The sequence below is a fragment of the Empidonax traillii genome, unplaced genomic scaffold, assembly GCF_003031625.1.
Source record: "Empidonax traillii isolate 1590-97213 ecotype Southwest subspecies unplaced genomic scaffold, ASM303162v1 scaffold844:size270376, whole genome shotgun sequence".
NCBI lineage: Eukaryota > Metazoa > Chordata > Aves > Passeriformes > Tyrannidae > Empidonax > Empidonax traillii.
The window spans coordinates 213,738-231,206 of NW_020956037.1; the positions used below are offsets into that span (position 1 = coordinate 213,738).

A 17,469-nucleotide genomic window follows, 5' to 3' on the forward strand; every position below is an offset into this window, starting at 1 on the left:
CTGAAGTTGCTGTTTTCATATGTCAGTATATTAAAATTTGCAGAAGTGCTGTATAAGAACCTGTTTGTTGAAAATATCACTCAACACATTTGAGTATTGAGGTTGAGCCACTCTTCTTGATGGCTCTGTTTTGTTACAGCTATGTCAGCTTTTAATTCAACAGGACACGTGCTCTGTATCTACAGCCTTCAGATAACATTTTCCTCACACTGATGCATGAAGTCGAAGTGTGTCCGTTTTCCTGGAGTGTCAGAGGAGCACACTGGTGCTGCAGCTCAGCTGGAACCCTGGCTGGCTGAGCTTCTGTGTAACTTCAGTGAACTCACGTGGGATTTGTTTTGGACTAGACCATGCCGCTGAAATCTTTGTAATTACTAGCTGTGAACAGAAAGGGTTGTCATTTATGACACTAAATTGTGAGGAGCTGTTGTGTCCTTTGAAGACAGAGAGGCCTTAGACAAATTAGTGGGCTGGGCAATCACCAACTGTATGAAGTTTAGCAATGACGAGTGCTGGATTCTGCACCTGGGATTGGGCAACCTTGGTTGTGTGTCCAGACTGGGGAATGAGACGCTGGAGAGTAGCCCTCCAGAAAGAGATCTGGGGGTCGTGGTTGATGTGAAGTTGAATATGAGTCCGCAGTGCCCTGGCAGCCAGGAGGGCCAACCGTGTTCTGGGGGGTGTCAGGCACAGCATCACCAGCTGTTGGAGGGACACCTCCTGAGCTGAGAGAGGTGATTGTCCTCTACTCTGCTCACCTTGAGGGCTGCATACAGTTTTGGGCATCACAGTACAAAGTACCATCCAAAGTAGGGCTATGAAGAGGGTGAAGGGCCTTGAGGGGAAGCTGTATGAGGAGCAGCTGAGGTCACTTGAGAAGAGACTGAGGGGAAACCTCATCACAGTCTAAAACTTCCTCATGGGGGAAACTGGAGGGGCAGGCACTGATCTCTCTGTTGAACAGTGACAGGACCCGAGGGAATAACCTGAAGTTGTGTCAGGGAAGGGTTTAGGTTAGATTTTAGGAAAAGGTTCTTCACCCAGAGGGTGGTTGGGCACTGGAACAGGCTCCCTGGAGAAATGGGCACAGCACCAAGCTTGCCCAGATTGATATCTTGGGTGGAGGTCTTGATAATGTCAGCGAGATTATCAGCGAAGTGTTATAGTGCTACTTTCAGTAAGTCATAAAGCTATGAATGCAGTGTTGCCACGGAGTAGAAACAGTTAAAGCAGTGGTAGTTACCAAAAAGTGTTGGAGTCAGAAGAATCCAACAGATAGTTGATACAAAAAAAGGCTTGGCTTCGAGGAGTAACCTTGAGGGGCGTCCTGACCCAAGGGAGGAATCTCCTCTCACACACTTCAAGAAAGGGATATGTTAGAAGAACTTCATAAAGTTAGAAAGGGGGACTGAACTTTTATAGTATAAAGTGATTGACTGTCAGTCATATGACTCCAGGCCAGCTGTGTCAGCTTAGCATTTTTAGATAAGAATACTTTACCAGGTCTGCCACATCTTCACCTCGCTATCTGGATGTTTAACTTGGGTTGATGAGTCAGATTGGTTTTAGCATAATTCAACAAAAAAGTAGCATAACACCCTCTCTCAGTTCACCACTGATAGCTTTGCAAAATAAGGCATTATTTGAGTTGTTTCAGTGCGGTATGGATATTTTGTTGTGTGTCTTTGTACTGGGTCTGGCAATGATGTAGTTAAGCTGCTTCATTTTCCATATTGTACACACCCCTCCCTGAATGGGTGGGCTGAGGCTGGGAGGGGACACAGCTGACCCCATCTGACCAAGGGATGTCCTTTGCCATATATCATCATGCTCAACAATAATAATGGGGTGTGGGAGGGAGGGGGGGTGGGTTTGTCTTTCCATAGTGACCACTGATGGGCATCACTCTGCTTGTGGTCTTCAGTGATGATGGCAAGGAAACTTGAGAAACAATTGAAACTGTAATCTTAATAAGATCACAAGTATAAATTATGTCATGCCTGATATAGTTTATTCAGGGTTTTATTGTGGATGAGGTATGTGCTTGTACTACTGCAAAAACTTCTGATGCAATAATTTAAAGAATATAATTTCTGATAGCAAAAAATTGCTCTTTGTTCTGCATTGATTTTCAGTCAATCCATTTCTACCAAGTGTCTTCTCAGGGTCTTTAGTGTTTCAAATGAAAGAACCAAAGATGCCAGCAGGTTTTATAATGGATGCTAGAAGCTGAAGTACAAAGCTACTGATGTTTTCCCCTACTTTGGAAGACTGCTGTGTCAGAGACTGAAAAGGTTAATGATTTACACAGTCTAGGATCACCAGGGGACTTTTACAAGCTGGGAAGAGGCAGCTGCTCACCCAGTGGGTTGGCTTGTGGCACAGCCTGTGACACTATTCCATGGTAAAAGTCCCCATCCCGGGGAGATACGAGTTGTTCTGGAAGTATATAATAACTCATAACTTCGAGGGTGTGGGCTTCCCTCCCCCAACCCCAGCGGATCAAGAGCATCACTTCTACAACTACCAAGTTCTGTCACTGCATCCAGAGGGCGGTGACTATATACATTTTTCCACCCTTATTCTTTCTTTTCCTTACTCTCCCTTACCCTTATCCTGTTTTTCCTTTTCTCTCCCTTATGCATTTTCCCTAAAGGTTATTTTTTTTTCCATATTGGTATAGATGACAGATACAGATGATAACACCCAAAATGGCAACATGCTATTTACCTTTGAAACAAAATTGTTTGAAAATAGACTCTACATGTGTATGTTTTCAAACACCAATTATTCAGTGTTGTTTCACTCTAATCCACCCCAAGGGATTTATTAATAAGAACCTGTGTTGCCTTCCCCTTTGTGGGGTGGGTCGCAACATTTTTAGATGCTAATTGCATAAATCTTACCTAACTGCTTGGATTTGCTCAACTGACTTTTAGGACCTGTCTAAAAGGAGATAAAATTAGTTGGTGTTTCTTCTTGTAACTGTAAGTCTTTGTTACTTCTCCATTAGACTACTGTTTGAAAAGTTGAAGCCCCAAGGGTATAGGGTAGTCAAATCCTTGACAATGGTGGAAGACTTCAGTACTTCTCATTCTTCCGAAAGTGTTAAGCTTATCCCATGCATTTGACTTCATTTTTTTTGCGTCCTGCTTTCAAAATCTGGAGCTCTTCCTATGCCATTGCAAAGCCAAGAACTCAAATAGAATCCAATGTTCTTGGGTTCTCCCAAATATTCTTGCCCTGTGTCAGGCACCTATACCTGTCAACTTTAAGCTTACTTTAAAATCAGGCTTTGTTGCTGGGGAAGGCTCAGGTTCACTCTTAACTGGTATGTTTTTTCCTTCAGTAGTGGAAAAATTTCCCCAATAAGCATGACTAGTGTGGTATAAATACAGAGTGTGTATCCCATTAAGCCATGGATTGGGCAACTTCATGCTCCAGCAGTATGTTCACACCTACTGGAAAGCCTTGGCAGCTGTGAAAGAGACCTGAGCCCTATTCCACATACTGAGTCCCAAGAAATGCCCAGGGTTTCTTCCCATGTTCTGCCTCCTTTCTTGAGTCCTAAATCACATGATGAGAGACGAGGAGAGTTTTCTCAGTTGTGAGGATGCACCTCTCTTGTTGCACTCAGCTCCAGGAGAGATTTCACGTCTATCACCAAGTCTCCCTTTTGTCCTTGCAGAGGTGCCAGGAGAACAGGATCAAGTGGGAACCCCCCTTGCTCTTGAGGTTGTGTAGGGTTCTAGAGTGTATTAATTATCTAATGATACAAGGGAGCATGAGATTTCTTCTTGTTTGAGGAGGAGAACCCTGCTTATCATAGACTGCTTTGAGCAAGGTCTGAGCTGGAGGGTAGGAGGTTTGCACATGGTTGTCTCACTGTGGCTGTTGGCAGTGGCAACCAGGAGTGGTTTTCCTCCAGCCCTTGAGAAGCAAGGAACAGGAGTCTCAAGAGGCTAAGACATCTAGGTTCCTGCTATGGACAGTGTTACCACATATTCCTGTTCTTGTCCTTAAAGGAAAATGTCTCCTCGTGTATCGATCTGAGGCCCAGTGAGCCTCTGTACTTAAAAGCCGTTTGGCCTGCAATTTTCTTTGTTTTTTCTCCTGGCCTCAGGCTGCACTAGGTGACTCAGGAAGCAGCTTATTCAAACTAGAGCTTTGTCACAAGAGCAAGGCCAAGCCCTTTAATATGATTATTGTGATGCTTTCCATCTGCTTACTGCCTGCTCTGGGAAAGTAATTTTCATAACATTCAAGTCAAATTGTTGGAAGTAATTGATACTAATAAAAAATTATTACCAAAACTGTGACCATATCCATATTCTTTTTCTAATTGGCTCTATCTTTGTAATCTATTCAGTGACCTAGAATAAGGGAATGGGCATAATTAGGAATGCATATAAAAAACATTTGATATGTTATCTGGAAGCATCATCCTCAAAACAAACAGACAAAATGGGAATTTTTGCAGTTGCTTCCAAAATTGTGAGAGCAGGATTCACTGCCACAAGGCTATAAACACAAACTAATGAGAATTGATTGCTGATCAGGGCTATCTGGTCATCACAGTAGTGTCAGCTTTAGAGCAGTTCTTGAACTTGTACAGTATCACGTAACAGACTATTGTGGCTGCTCATGTTTGACAGCAGAGGTAGAGATGTTGTTACATTTTATATAAGACAGCAATCCAACCTAGTAGCTTGACAAATTCCTTAATTTATAAATGGGTGGGCAAAATTGACCAATGATGTCTTGTACAAAGCAAATTTGTCTTTATTATACTAAAGATGAAGTATATGTATTCTCTGAGTTTTGAACTGGTATCCTGCCTTTGAGGTTGGATTTTTCTGGATACAACACATATTTCATTAAGCTTACATCACATTTTGTTGATCTGGCCCTTCCCCAGCCTCATGAACATGTTACTTGCAGAATGTGTCTTTTTCTGCTTCACAATAAATTTGCAAAGCTGTCTCTAGTGTTTCTATAAAGCAGAAATCCAGTTGCAGTTGATTCTTCAGAACTGGGTGCACAGAACAGATTCATGGAGTAACTTATGTTCCTACTTGTACATGTATTGTTGTTGTTAAAAGGAAATGTGCCTCTGGTTTTTATTCCCCCTGCACGCCTTGAGTGCATCTGCTGCCTCACTAAGAAAAAAAAAATATCACAGAGTAGCTCAAGCTAATGCTTTGCCATACTAATATGTGATAAAACTTTTGAAGGGCTGAGTCTGATTGGAATTGCTCTCTAATTGATACCTAATCTAGCTGGATGTGCACTGTGGCACCTGCAAAGTGAGCTCTACCTGCTCTGGATGGGATGTACAGGGGTGCTGTCTGTGAAATTGGACTATTTGTAGGACAGTATGAAGGAATATATCACTCCCAGACACTGTCAACACAGTATCTGAAAAAGAATAAATCACCTTCAGACTAGATTTTCCCTGCAATTGCCCGTGGCTTGCTGCCATGGTTTAACCTCAGCTGGCAACTCAACTCCATGCAGCTGCTCACTCATTCTTCCCTTGGTGGGGTGGGGGAGAGAATTGGGAGAGTAAAAGTGAGAAAACTCATGGGTTGAGTTAAAGAAAGTTTAAAGTAAAGCAAAAGCAAAATAAGGAATTCATTCACCATTTCCCACAAGCAGGCAGATGTTCATCTCATCTCCAGGAAAGCCGAGCCTCTAAAATGGCCTATGTAAGGCAATTGCTTGTCCACAGTTTTCCTTTGTGATGCTTGATAGAGAACAAGCAATTTCTGAAATCAGAGCCTACCTTAGCTGCTATCCATCTTAGTTTTCTTTTTGCATTTCTCTCTCTCTTTAAAGCATCTACCATTCTTTGCTAGTGAACTTTGCTATCCCCGGGGAGTCTATGCCTCTTATATAGTGCCGCCTACCTCTGACTGAGATCTATCTCAGTGATTATTTGGTTGAGTTATTTGCTGAGAGATTATTTGCAGATCACAAGTTAAACCAAGAACAACTCTGGATTGCTTAAGATGGACTTTAAAAGACATTCTCAGCCAGAGTTTTTACTGAAAGTAAAACTGAATAGAAGGGAGAATGAGCTAAATTACAGGATTTCCTGCTCACTCCAAGTATTGTAAACAGGAAAAAAAATGAAATTAGTTAGTGTTAAAAAATGATAGAAAAATAGATATGTTACTAGGAAAATACATCTGTTGTAAAATGTGAGATTGCAAAAAAGAAAATGAACATTTTTTTAAAACCGGACTTTATATTTCAAATTAAAAGTATGATACTGACCATCTTGGCTTTTTAGGATTGTTAAAAAAAAGGCCACAAACTGTATCATCTTAGTGTATTTCCAGGCCATCTCTTGTAAGCTGGGCATACTTAGAGGCTTAATAATGATAGTGAGGCACAGTTGTCCTTTTTTCATACACAATTTCTTACTTTCAAATGTTATGCAAAAATTATATGATTTTTCCCTTGTTTTTTGTTGGGTTTTTTTGTTGTTGTTGTTGGTGGTGGTGGTTTTTTGTTTGTTTTTTTTTTTGTGTAGCATTTGTCTGTACTGAGTCAGTTAGGCAAAGCAAAATTTATCACCGAAATAAAACTGTGGAGGTAAAGCAACGGCTTTAACCTGCACATGGTCTAAGCCCTATGAGGGAAACCTTGATGGGGTTTTCAGACAAAGCAAGCCATTACAATTTCATCTTCCTAAATGCATTAGGAGCCTAAAAGGAGCTTAAAATTTAAGCCTCACTGACAATTTACTTGGAAACAGCAACATACTGCATGTGGCTTTGCATCAGTCTGGTGTGGGTTATTTGCAACCCTCCACCCCTATATCTCGCTACCAGTAGTAATCTCATTAGATGATTATGTCTGGTGTTCTCAACAGACAGATTTAGTCATAACTGAGAAAGAACTTCAAGTGGGTTCAGTTAACTGGGTGGTCATTTTATTACTGGAGACTCTTGTACCCTTTAACTTTGCCTTAAGTGAAATGCGTTTTTGGCCAGTTAAGATGTGCTAGTCTGCAATAATGCACATACATGTCTGTTATTTAGTCAAAACTGCAAGAATCAAGGGTTGAGCATTTTTGTACTCATGAATCTCTAATGCAGCTGTACTAAATGTCAGTGAAATACCTGATTACCAGTCTGTGGCTGAGTCATTTGAGGAAAGTGTTCTGTAAGCTGGTGAGCAACATCTAGCTCTTCTTAGCCTTGTTTCGTTTAGCTCAACAGAAGAGAAATGTGTGGGGAGCTTTTGCTTCCAGTGTGGCTGATAGCCTGGGGCTGAATAGTTGTTATGATCACAGGAGTGGGAAATCTCTAGGCTTACATGAAATTACAAGAATTGCATTTTGTTTCTCAGTAGCAGGCAGAATTTGACTTTAGCAGAGAAATATTTCTTTTTTTTTTTATTTTCTTACAACTTTCTAGTCTTTTTGGCTAACAGTGTTTATCTTTGGCTAGTGATGTGTGAATAATCCCTCTGTTTATTTCTCTGTTTTCATTGGAGGAGATGGAAAGCTATTGAGGAAAAAAAGTTAATTTGGTTACCCATACAGATGGAAACTTAGTGAGAAATTTTTAAACTTTCTTTTCCTGAAGAGCTGTCTTTGAAATGAATCCCAGGCACTGAAAAATTTGTAGCGTGTTCACCAAGAGAGTGTCTAGATTTGTCCAGTGAATGAACTCTTCAGATTAATTTCTTGGGTATTTAGATGGAAGTTCCTGAAAAGTAACTGAGCTTATGTGCTCTCCTTGAGGTAGGGATAGCAGGGGAAAGTGTTCATTATGAATGTAGCTGTGTTCTTGAAACCTTCAGTGTCTTGTTAAGTGCAAGCTGCACAGATTCACAGTCACTCTGGCAGAGAGGTGCGTTGTGATCTCCAGCCTCTACAGTGAAAAATACACAGAAAATTAGTGTCTAAGCTGTACTGAACAGTGAAGTCTGGTGCACTAGCAAGACAGTAGCTATATATTTATAGGCTGTGTTGGCCAGGATGAGGAGCTACATGTTTTTATAGATAGGTGTTTGCTGTAACTTTTGTATGTTCAGACCTACTACTCTAGAAACACAGGAGACCCTGAGGTGTTAGAGCTGGAGGAAAGGGTACTGTTGCTGAATTTGTGTACAGAGGGGAAAAAAGCTGAAATCTTCTTGGCTAACTGTAACAAGTAACTCTTAAATTAAGTTGCTACTTCACTACTGGCTAAAAGAAATAGAATCTCTTTTGGCTTAAATGCAAGGATCTGAATGGAAAATTCAGATTCACAGAAGGATTATATCGTGGAATCTTTCAGTTGAAAAAATTCCACTGCATCCACAAAATCATCAAAAAAGAATGTGTGACAACTTTATACTGGCCTGTTTCTTCTCAAATGAGGCAGGTTCAAAGGAGAAACACACGACTAACCTTCAGCTTCAGTATATAAATTCAAGCCTACTTCCTAGGAAAGGAAGATAATATGAAAATGTTGTGTTGGGACAAAGTCATGAAGTGCAGTCTTTAAATGTACATTAAGTTGATGCATAAAAAAATGAGTAGCATCTTGATTTCTGTATTGCTGAAGTTTTGCCTCTTAATCACTGAAGCATGAGGAAAGCTGCCACTGAAAAAATAATAGTTTGTAAAATTTTGCCATCACTGTATTACCTAAGTCAAGTCTCATTTAGCTTTGTTGCCTGAAGGATCTCTAAATGTGTGATATAAAAACTGTAAGTCTTTTCCTTGATGGAAAGGATCCTTTCTGATCTGAGAGTTGCAACATCTGCCCAAAAAGGCAAGATGGGCAAGGTGTTAGGCATTTACAAACTGGAGAGATGGACAACAGGGCAGAAAGATTTCAGGAAAGTAATCCAGAGGTTTCATTTTCTTATGAAATACCTATGAGATATGTCCTGCATGAAGTTGAAGTCTATGCCACCTCTTGCACTTGGCAGTTTCTTCCCAAGGGCTTTCTGCATGCCCATGGTTAGTTTTCCAGAGAAGGTGAGGAAGACAGTAGCAGCCAGCTGGAAAATGCAGAACATTTTGTCATCCCTCAGCACCCTGCTCTGCCAAAACGTGGCAAAGCACAAGTAGGACACTCCTGCTGTTCTGTTGCTATCAAACAGGTATTGATTTCTAAGCTGAAACAGGGGGGAGGGACCTGGAAAATACAGAAAAGTAACAAGAGTAGATTTAATTCCCCATAGGCTTCACCTGAGTGATCACTGTCAGAGAAAACTAGTCACAGCAAACAAAGCAGCACGCAGGCTCTTCCAGCTTCTCTTTGAACTGCCTGCTTCTGCATTTAGGGATGGAATCTCCCCTACTGCCAGGCCCGGGGTCCCCTAGACCTGTGCCCTTCACAGCAAGTTTCAAGACCCAAGTAAGACTTCGCTTTGGTTTATGGACTCTGGTTCATCGTGCTGAGTTCAGGTTCTTGATACTCTTCTGTACCGATTCCTGCTTTGCTTATTACAAGCTTTCAAGTGCTTCTGAAGTACCAGCATCTTAACTGACTGATGAACTGACAATACAAGCTTTAATCCACACTGCTTCTTTAGACTTATACTTGATGATGGAAGATCCAAAGAAACAGCTGAACTGGGTAGAAAAACCCATCAAATCCGAATAACTCAGCTAACACATTTTGTAACCAGTGTGTTTCTCACAAGCAATAGGATTAAGTGGATCAGCTGGCATGCTTTGTGCCTGGTGAAAAGAAGCTTATTTAAATTAAGAGGGCCAGGGAATCTGTGTCTCAATCCAGAAAGAAGATGGGTTGCACAGAAGACCTTGACTATCCTCAAATCATTATGCAATACAGCAGTGGATTTTTAGTCTCAAAGGTAAGAAATATAACTCAGTCTTAAAATGCAGAGAGAAACATGCAAAGATTTCACTTTAGATCCTGAATGGAAATCTTTGGAAGCAGTGAAAGAAAGAGTCTGGCATAATGATTGTTTTTCCAACCAGCATTTTATTAAGGCACAAAGGTAGAACTAATACTTCCATTCTCAGTATTGTTTACGTTATTTACCTTTCTCTGTGTGTAAGCGCGTGGGCATAAAACTATAATATATAGTGAAATGGACATTTTTTTCCTAAATTTACTATTTAGTTACTTTTCTTATTGTCCCTTGCTGCACCTGTAGCAAACACAGTAAGAGAAGGAACGCTCTTTGGGTTGTACAAATACCGTTGCATCTTAACGCTCATTAAAGATAGAGCTGACAGTAAAGAGAGGAAAAACAGATAATGAAAAATTACTTTACTTTATGAGAAAGAGGAGCACCCAATGCTTTCCAAATTAACATAGTACTATGTTTTTGAGAAACAATGTCATCTTTGAATAAGCCACGCTTTACTCAGGGTAAAATGAGCTTTGCTGCATAGGAATCCTTGCAGATCAAATCATTGTGTATACAGGCAGTCAACTTAGTTAATGCCTTTGTTGCTGTTTTAGGAGTGTTTGTGTGACCAGAGTAATATTTGTAAAGTTCACTGTGTACAGCTAAAGAAGGATGCTTTTCTTATGTATGTCTGTCTGGAAGTTGCAGGTTATTTCGTATGTATGTCTGTCTGGAAGTTGCAGGTTGTTTCTGGAGAAGTTTCACACCTTCTCTATGGAAACAGAGGGCAATTCTGCTGGCCTGAATGAAGCAGTTCTTCTGGCTGAGAGGAGATTCCCTCCTTCTGGGAGACCACCAGAGTCCTTCACATCAGTCCCAGAAAACAGGGTTCATAGAGCGGGATATTCCTCCTACTGCAAGCCATAGGAAGGTCTCCAGGGTTCAGTGGAGCATGCTTAGCATTAGATCCTTAGTTAAAGAACAAAAACATAAACAGAGAACAGTCACCACCATCCAGTCTTGCCCTTGTTCTTTCCAGGCAAAAAGCAAGAGATACTGTAAAAAAGTGCTCCAAAACTAGGGAAGAGGCAGGAATATTTACACCCAAAACCTCAACTCTAAATGTGGACTTCAGTGAGCCAAAAGCATTGTCTGGCTTCAGCCAAAAAGGAAAAGAAAAACATGAACAAAAAGTGCATTTCATGCCCTGTATGTTATATCAGTGCTCAGATCAACTACATTTTAATAACTGGACTTGTTTGTATGAAATGAAATTTTACATGGAAAAAAAATTATTTTGTGTATCTTTTCTTGAATAATGCAGCTTGAGAAACTCAGTAGGCTTTACTGATTTCACCTGATTCCTCAATCCCACCTTTCCTTACCCCCAGGTTATGTTCACTGCCTGTGAGTTGGGGGTGTTTGATCTTCTGCTGGAATCAGGAGAACCTCTGTCTTCAGATTCCATTGCTGCATGCTTGGATACCAGCACAACCGGGATGGAAAGACTGCTGGAGGCCTGTGTGGGACTGAAGCTCTTGGCAGTAGAGGTGACACAAAAAGGAGGTAATAAAGGCAGAGGAAGAGGAAGGGGAATAAACTAAAAGACTTAAATGTCTGATGGTTTTGAAAGTGAGGTAAGATGTGTGGGCAAAGATCAGTTAATGTAGCTGGAAGAAGGAGGGAATCATTTGAGATTCACACTTCAGCTGAAAGAGAAGTGGCAAATGTCAGCATGATCACAGGTGTAAAGTAAAATCCTGGTGAAGGGCTCTATATCCCTAAACTTCTTTGTGCAAGAGCCTCATGTGACCTTGGAGGCATATTCAGGATCTATTCAGAGCTAGTCTCAAGAAATCTCTGAGGTATGGGCATGATTTTAAACCTTAAAACAAAATGCCAGGGTGGATAGGCAGCAGCATGATTTAAAAACAGGTTTTGGTTTTCTTTGGCTTTTAACCATCACGTGAACTATTTTCATCAAAACTGAGAGGTAACATAAGTTTGTTCTTGCATCAGAATCATTGATTTCACTTGAACAGAAGGGATTTCTGGCCACCGGACTGCTGGTCAGGACTACCCAGTGTTATAAATTGTGTCCCCTGTTCTAGCTTGTGTTGCTGTGCTCTTTGTTAGGGCTTATAGCTGTTGCCCAGTGAGTTTAGGGAGAGCAGGATTTATCTTTTATATTCCTTTGGTATGCTGAACCTGTGGATGAGCAATACCATTGCAGATGCATTGGAGGATACGGGAGATTTCTGAGAGTCCTTTAGGCGTTCTTCTGTCTGCAGAAGGTCCTGCCCTAGTGAACTGAGAGAAGGTAGGTGTAGCTGGCATGCTGTTTTGGGGACTTGTCTCCCAGTTGCTGACTTTGATTATCAGAAAAAGACTTCTCTGCAAAGAGTTCTTATTTAGATGGAACACACTGAAATCTTCCTCTGAGCACAAAAGCCTATAGGTAGATAATGGCACTCGTAAGGCATTGTTTTTGCACTTCTTGAAAGAAATGTTTGGTTCTGGAGTGGAGTGTAAGGAGATACTCAGATTGAATGGGGCGACACAGATTTCAGCAGCCCTCACCCACTGCTCATTGCAGTGGAAGGATTTGATTGTAGAAGCAACGTTGTTGTGTCCTTGGCATTTTCTTTGTGTCTAGGCATCCTCTTGCAATAAATACTATTAGAGGCAAGAGCTGTGACACCTCCAAAAATATTAAGATCATGTTCCATTCTGCTAGAAATCACATACAGCGAGACAGAATGGACAAGAGAGCGAGAGAGCGCATTTATTTCAGGGGGTCAGCTAGCTTTTATGGGGTAGAGCTTGGAATGTGTGGAATTTGGGAGGATTTTAGGGAGTTTCATACAAGGAAGTGTCTATATATGGAGAAATTAAGCTAAACACATCCTAATATGGGTGAGAAGGACAGGGAAAAGCTATAAATTTTAATTAACAGGGCCAATGAGCGTAGGGGTTACAATCAGCAGATAGGAAGAGGGCTTGGTGGAGGATTTTTCTCCACCAAGAATATATTTCTTGCAGTGAACTTCCAACAAAATACCATGCTGTACAATAGACTTAGCAAGGCTGTATATCATATATGCTAGTAAATATACTTGTTTCACCCTTTAGCTCTCTACAGAAACACAGAAATTTCCAACATCTACCTTACAAAATCAAGCCCAAAGTCTCAGTATCATATGATGATGTATTATTCCAATACAGTCTACTCGTGCTGGCAGCACCTGACTGAAGCTGTGAGGTAAGGGGGAGTGTTGCATGCCCTACGGTGCAGCCTGCTTTGCAGTGTCTGCATGGCTGCTCTGAGTGGTGTGTTTCTGGGAAAGGGCTCAATGAAGACGCTGGCTGGTTCTCAGAAATTAAAACCAGCAGATAATTTCAGCTGTTGACATGGCTGATATGTGTTCTTCACCACAACCAACCCCCCCCACACACACCCCTTTTGTGTGTGTGTGTGTTCTTGTTTTCTTTTTCCCTCTGATTATAGAGATAATCCAGAAATCAGATTTCTGTCTGTTTCACCCTCAGGAAAACACTTTATCATTACAGTGGTTCTTACTTGAGGAGGCATCAACAAAGTAAATTATGAGTAATGATGGCTAGGTATGCTTTTGTTGCAAAGGTTAATAGGATTGGTTTAATATAGATCTAAAGTCTTACTTGTTCCAGTCCATGCAACTGATGACCAAAAATGGGGTGTATGATGATGATTGCACCAGTCTTGTACCTTTACCTGAGTTGTGTTCCCAGAAATCACAGATTCCTAGAATGTTTTGTGTTGGAAAAGACTCTAAAGAACATCTCATTCCAGCTTTCCTACCATGGACAGGGATACCACTTACTAGATCAGGTTGTTCAAAGTGTCATCCCAGTGTGACCTTGAAAAGAACCAGTTGTTCTAGTGAAAGGTTGAGAAATATATCAGCATGTTTTGGAGGGGCAAGTGAGGGTGCCTCTAGAGACAGTGCAAACAGACTGACGTATATTCTGTACAAAGTTGAGTACCTTCCACAGTGATGCTCTTGATGAAACTGCAGCCCTGAGGTATGTTTGGGGTAAAAGAAAAAAATCCACACTCATACGCGTTTTTGACTGCTATTTCAGAGAAGGAAGAAACCAATATGAAAGAACTTTTGGCATTTCATCTAAAGATCCTTTTGGAGCAATGTACAGGTAACTATTAGTATATTTACAGAAATTTTGTTTTTCTTATTGTAGGTAAAAATAATGTTTTTAATTATGGCTCAGGACAATTAAATATATTGATTTGAGAATCCCTCTCATCAGAACTGTCATGCAGTGTTTTCCTTTCTCAACAATATCAATTACTGAGACACTCTGATATTTTGAAAAGAAGTATATAATTTCCTAATCTGAAAAACATATCCCAGATCTCTGACAGAGGCAATGGTAGTTGAAGAAAAAAAAAAATCCCTTGGAAGCCTGAGAATTAGAAGCAAAATACATGTTAAATGTTGGATTTCACTAGTCTAATTCCCTATTGTAATGCATGAATTCATAGCTGTACTCTCCTGATACAGTAATATTCAAGGAAGCTTTATATGCAAAGATAACATATTCTGTGTCAGTAAAAGCAGAGATTAGTATTTATGCTAAAACTTGTAATAAGTTATATGATAGGAATCACCAAGGATGTGGTAAGTAACCTTCTCTATGTGCTATGTCTCTTTGTATTACTAGATCAGAAGAAGAAATGTCAAAATTCATGGCTGGCCAGAACTCAATATGGAGTATATGTGGCAGAGATGTTCTTGCTGCATTTGACCTTTCTTCTTTCACGCAGATTTATGACCTGGGAGGTGAGTGTCTGTAGATCTTCTTTAACTAGCCTCCTCACTGTCTTTTACAAGCTTTGAAAAGAAAAATAACTTCTATGTTATATGATGGGCAAAACAATGGAAAGCAGGACACATTTCAGCAATAAAAGAAACATTTTCCTGATTTGGTTGGGTTGAAAAAAAAAAAAAGTGAGAGTGATGAGAGCAAGGAAGCTAAATGCTTTTCTCTACAGAGTGAGCAGTCAGCCATCCCCTTGTGTATGTTTCCGCTTTGGCAATTTTTCATGCCTTGCTTGATACATTTTTCCAGTGCCAGACTCTTTCCCTCCTCCTCTTCAGTCACTGTCATTGAGATACTGTCTAGAGCCTGTTATCCTGCAGCACCCTGCTGTCCAAGCAGTGCTCAGTGCTGCCAGGATGGGTCAAGATCCACCTCCATCACTTCTTCCTCAGCACCTGCTTTAGTGGTTGTTTTTCATTTTTCACTTTCCAGCACTCACAGCTGGGTCTGGCAGGGAGGGTGTGGGAGAGCTTTAAGGGGTGGGGCTGACCCAGAACAAATGGAGACAGTGGCCTCTATCATCCCCCCTTCTTCCCTTTCAGCAGCACATGAGAAGCAAATGTGTATTGCCAGGTTCCCTTAGGCTGAATCCATCATTGCTTGCATGGTTTCATGGGGGTGTTGCTGAACAGGTTGGTTTTGTGTCAGCACTAACCTTCTTTTGCTTTCCCCAAAGGAGGTGGAGGAGCTTTGGCCCGGGAGTGTGTTTCTTTGTATCCCAATTCCACAGTCACAATTTATGACCTACCAAAAGTTGTGCAAGTGGCCAAAGAGCAATTTGTTTCCCCTGAGGAGCGTCAGATCGCATTCCATGAAGGTGGGTGTGGAGGTGGGGTAGCGTTTCCGCAGCTGTTGCTCTGTGTCCCAGGCTGCAGCCCCCCGAACCCAGGTCTGCAGCTGTCCCAGGTAAGCATCTGCAACTGTCAGAGACACAACTCAGTTGTTCAGCAACACAGAAGCTCTTTATTCCTGAACATAACTATTTGATTTTTTTTCAGTACAAGGGTACATTAACAAAAAAAAAAAAAGCATCCTGCGATTTTGAAATCTGCCATGCCTTGTTATAAATTTTCCTGGCACTCCCCTTTCCTCCTGTGAAAACCTTTTGACAGATGCGAGGGATGCCACGCCTGCTCCAAGGAAGAAGGTTTTCTTTGTCTGGTCACGATTGACTTTCAAGCCCTAATACATTTCAGATCATAAAAGTGAATGAGCTAACTCATGTTCCTTCTGCCCATTCCATTGATCCTTCATCGTCTTTTTACCATCTGTGACAAAAATTAGTGTAGGGGGATCTTATTTTTAATGTTTACAAAAACTTTTAAAGTGTTGGAATGGCTTATTGTTACTTGATGCTCAGAGAGAGAAAAGAAGCCTTGAGGAAAGAAAGGAATGTATAAAAACAAAGATGCAACAAAGTGGGAGAAGAAATGACAAAGTAAAATGCTGAGAGAAAAATCTGAATGCAGTATACCAGGTGCTAAACAAAAAGCATGATGATGAAGCTAGTGCTAGGAAGTGAGAGGTGTGTATTCTTACTTATGTATTTATTAGGTAATTCTCTGATTACTGAAGGTCTTCAAAAATTTTCTTGGATAAGGGAGTATTCTTTCCTTTTTTTTCATGACAGAAACCATGAAAACATGTTCCTTAGTGCTTTATGAATCTGAATTTATATCACTGGAGAAAACCTAAACTCAAATGCTTTCCTTTGCCTCAAAGGCTGTTTCAGGATGAGCTGCTGCTTTTAAATGTTTCATATCTTGAGATTGAACAAGAGCAAAGTTCCCTATGCTGTGCATCATTGCTCTCCAGCTGGTAATTCCATTGCTGTCTGATATGTGTGATAGACATGGCAAGCCCAGAACTGAAAATATTTGCTTATGTGTTGTTGCTTTACAGGAGATTTTTTTAATGATTCAATTCCTGAAGCTGAACTGTATATTTTATCCAAGATACTGCATGATTGGGATGATGACAAATGCAAACAGCTGCTGGCAAAAGTCTACAAAGCTTGCAAACCTGGTAGGTGTAAGCTTGTAGAGAGTAGAGAGACTCTTGCCTATCAGTAATGGGAAACACACCAGTCTTAGTTCTCGATTGGGGTGGCAGAGTTTCAGCGCAAGGGCTTCTTGGTTTGGTCTTTTGCTTTCCTAAGCCATCCATGTGAAACAGAGCCAAATAGGGCCTGATCTAAGATCTCTTTTTCTGGCTTCCAGTTTTTGTCGTCTTCTCTACAGGAACTCCTCTTTCAAGGCATTTGGGTGTAAGGACTGAGGATTTTGGGTATTGTTTTGGTAGGTGTATACGTCATAGTAAAAGTCCCATTAAGCATTACATTGAATCCTCAGAGCTTCAAAAGCACTGCGTACAGAGCCAGATTCTCAGCAAAATCAGTAAACTCCTGTGGATTGCAGTTGGGGGGAAATATCTATCCCAACAATAGCATCCCCTTCAGCCCTGGGACATCAGTACCTACATAGCCAAGCAGAGACATGATTCAATGCTTTTGTTCTTCCATTGTCTTCTGTGATGCTGAAATATGACTCAACATAGAGGCTGCTCTTTCCTGAAACTAAAGGTTAGGATCTGTCCTAGTAACAGCTCCAAAATAGCTCAGCTTCTCAGAGCTCAGCATGTTCTTCATTGCTCTTCATTCAATCAGGTGGTGGAGTGCTGCTGGTTGAATCGCTTCTGAATGAAGATAAAAGTGGGCCTTTAGAAACCCAACTGTATTCGATGAATATGTTGGTCCAG

At 40.9% G+C, this 17,469-nt stretch overlaps 1 protein-coding gene across 1 annotated transcript in view; it reads left to right on the forward strand.

Annotated features, from left to right (window-relative positions):
* Positions 1–9,175: 9,175 nt before the first annotated feature.
* The window catches only part of ASMT (acetylserotonin O-methyltransferase), a 9,233-nt gene continuing 939 nt past the window's right edge, over positions 9,176–17,469 (forward strand). The window contains exons 1-7 of the mRNA XM_027902136.1: positions 9,176–9,828; positions 11,223–11,397; positions 12,964–13,093; positions 13,957–14,025; positions 14,554–14,672; positions 15,389–15,529; positions 16,615–16,737. Of these exons, the coding sequence (XP_027757937.1) occupies positions 9,757–9,828; positions 11,223–11,397; positions 12,964–13,093; positions 13,957–14,025; positions 14,554–14,672; positions 15,389–15,529; positions 16,615–16,737 (829 nt within the window). The 5' untranslated portion in view covers positions 9,176–9,756. The remainder of the gene's footprint in view (positions 9,829–11,222; positions 11,398–12,963; positions 13,094–13,956; positions 14,026–14,553; positions 14,673–15,388; positions 15,530–16,614; positions 16,738–17,469) is intronic.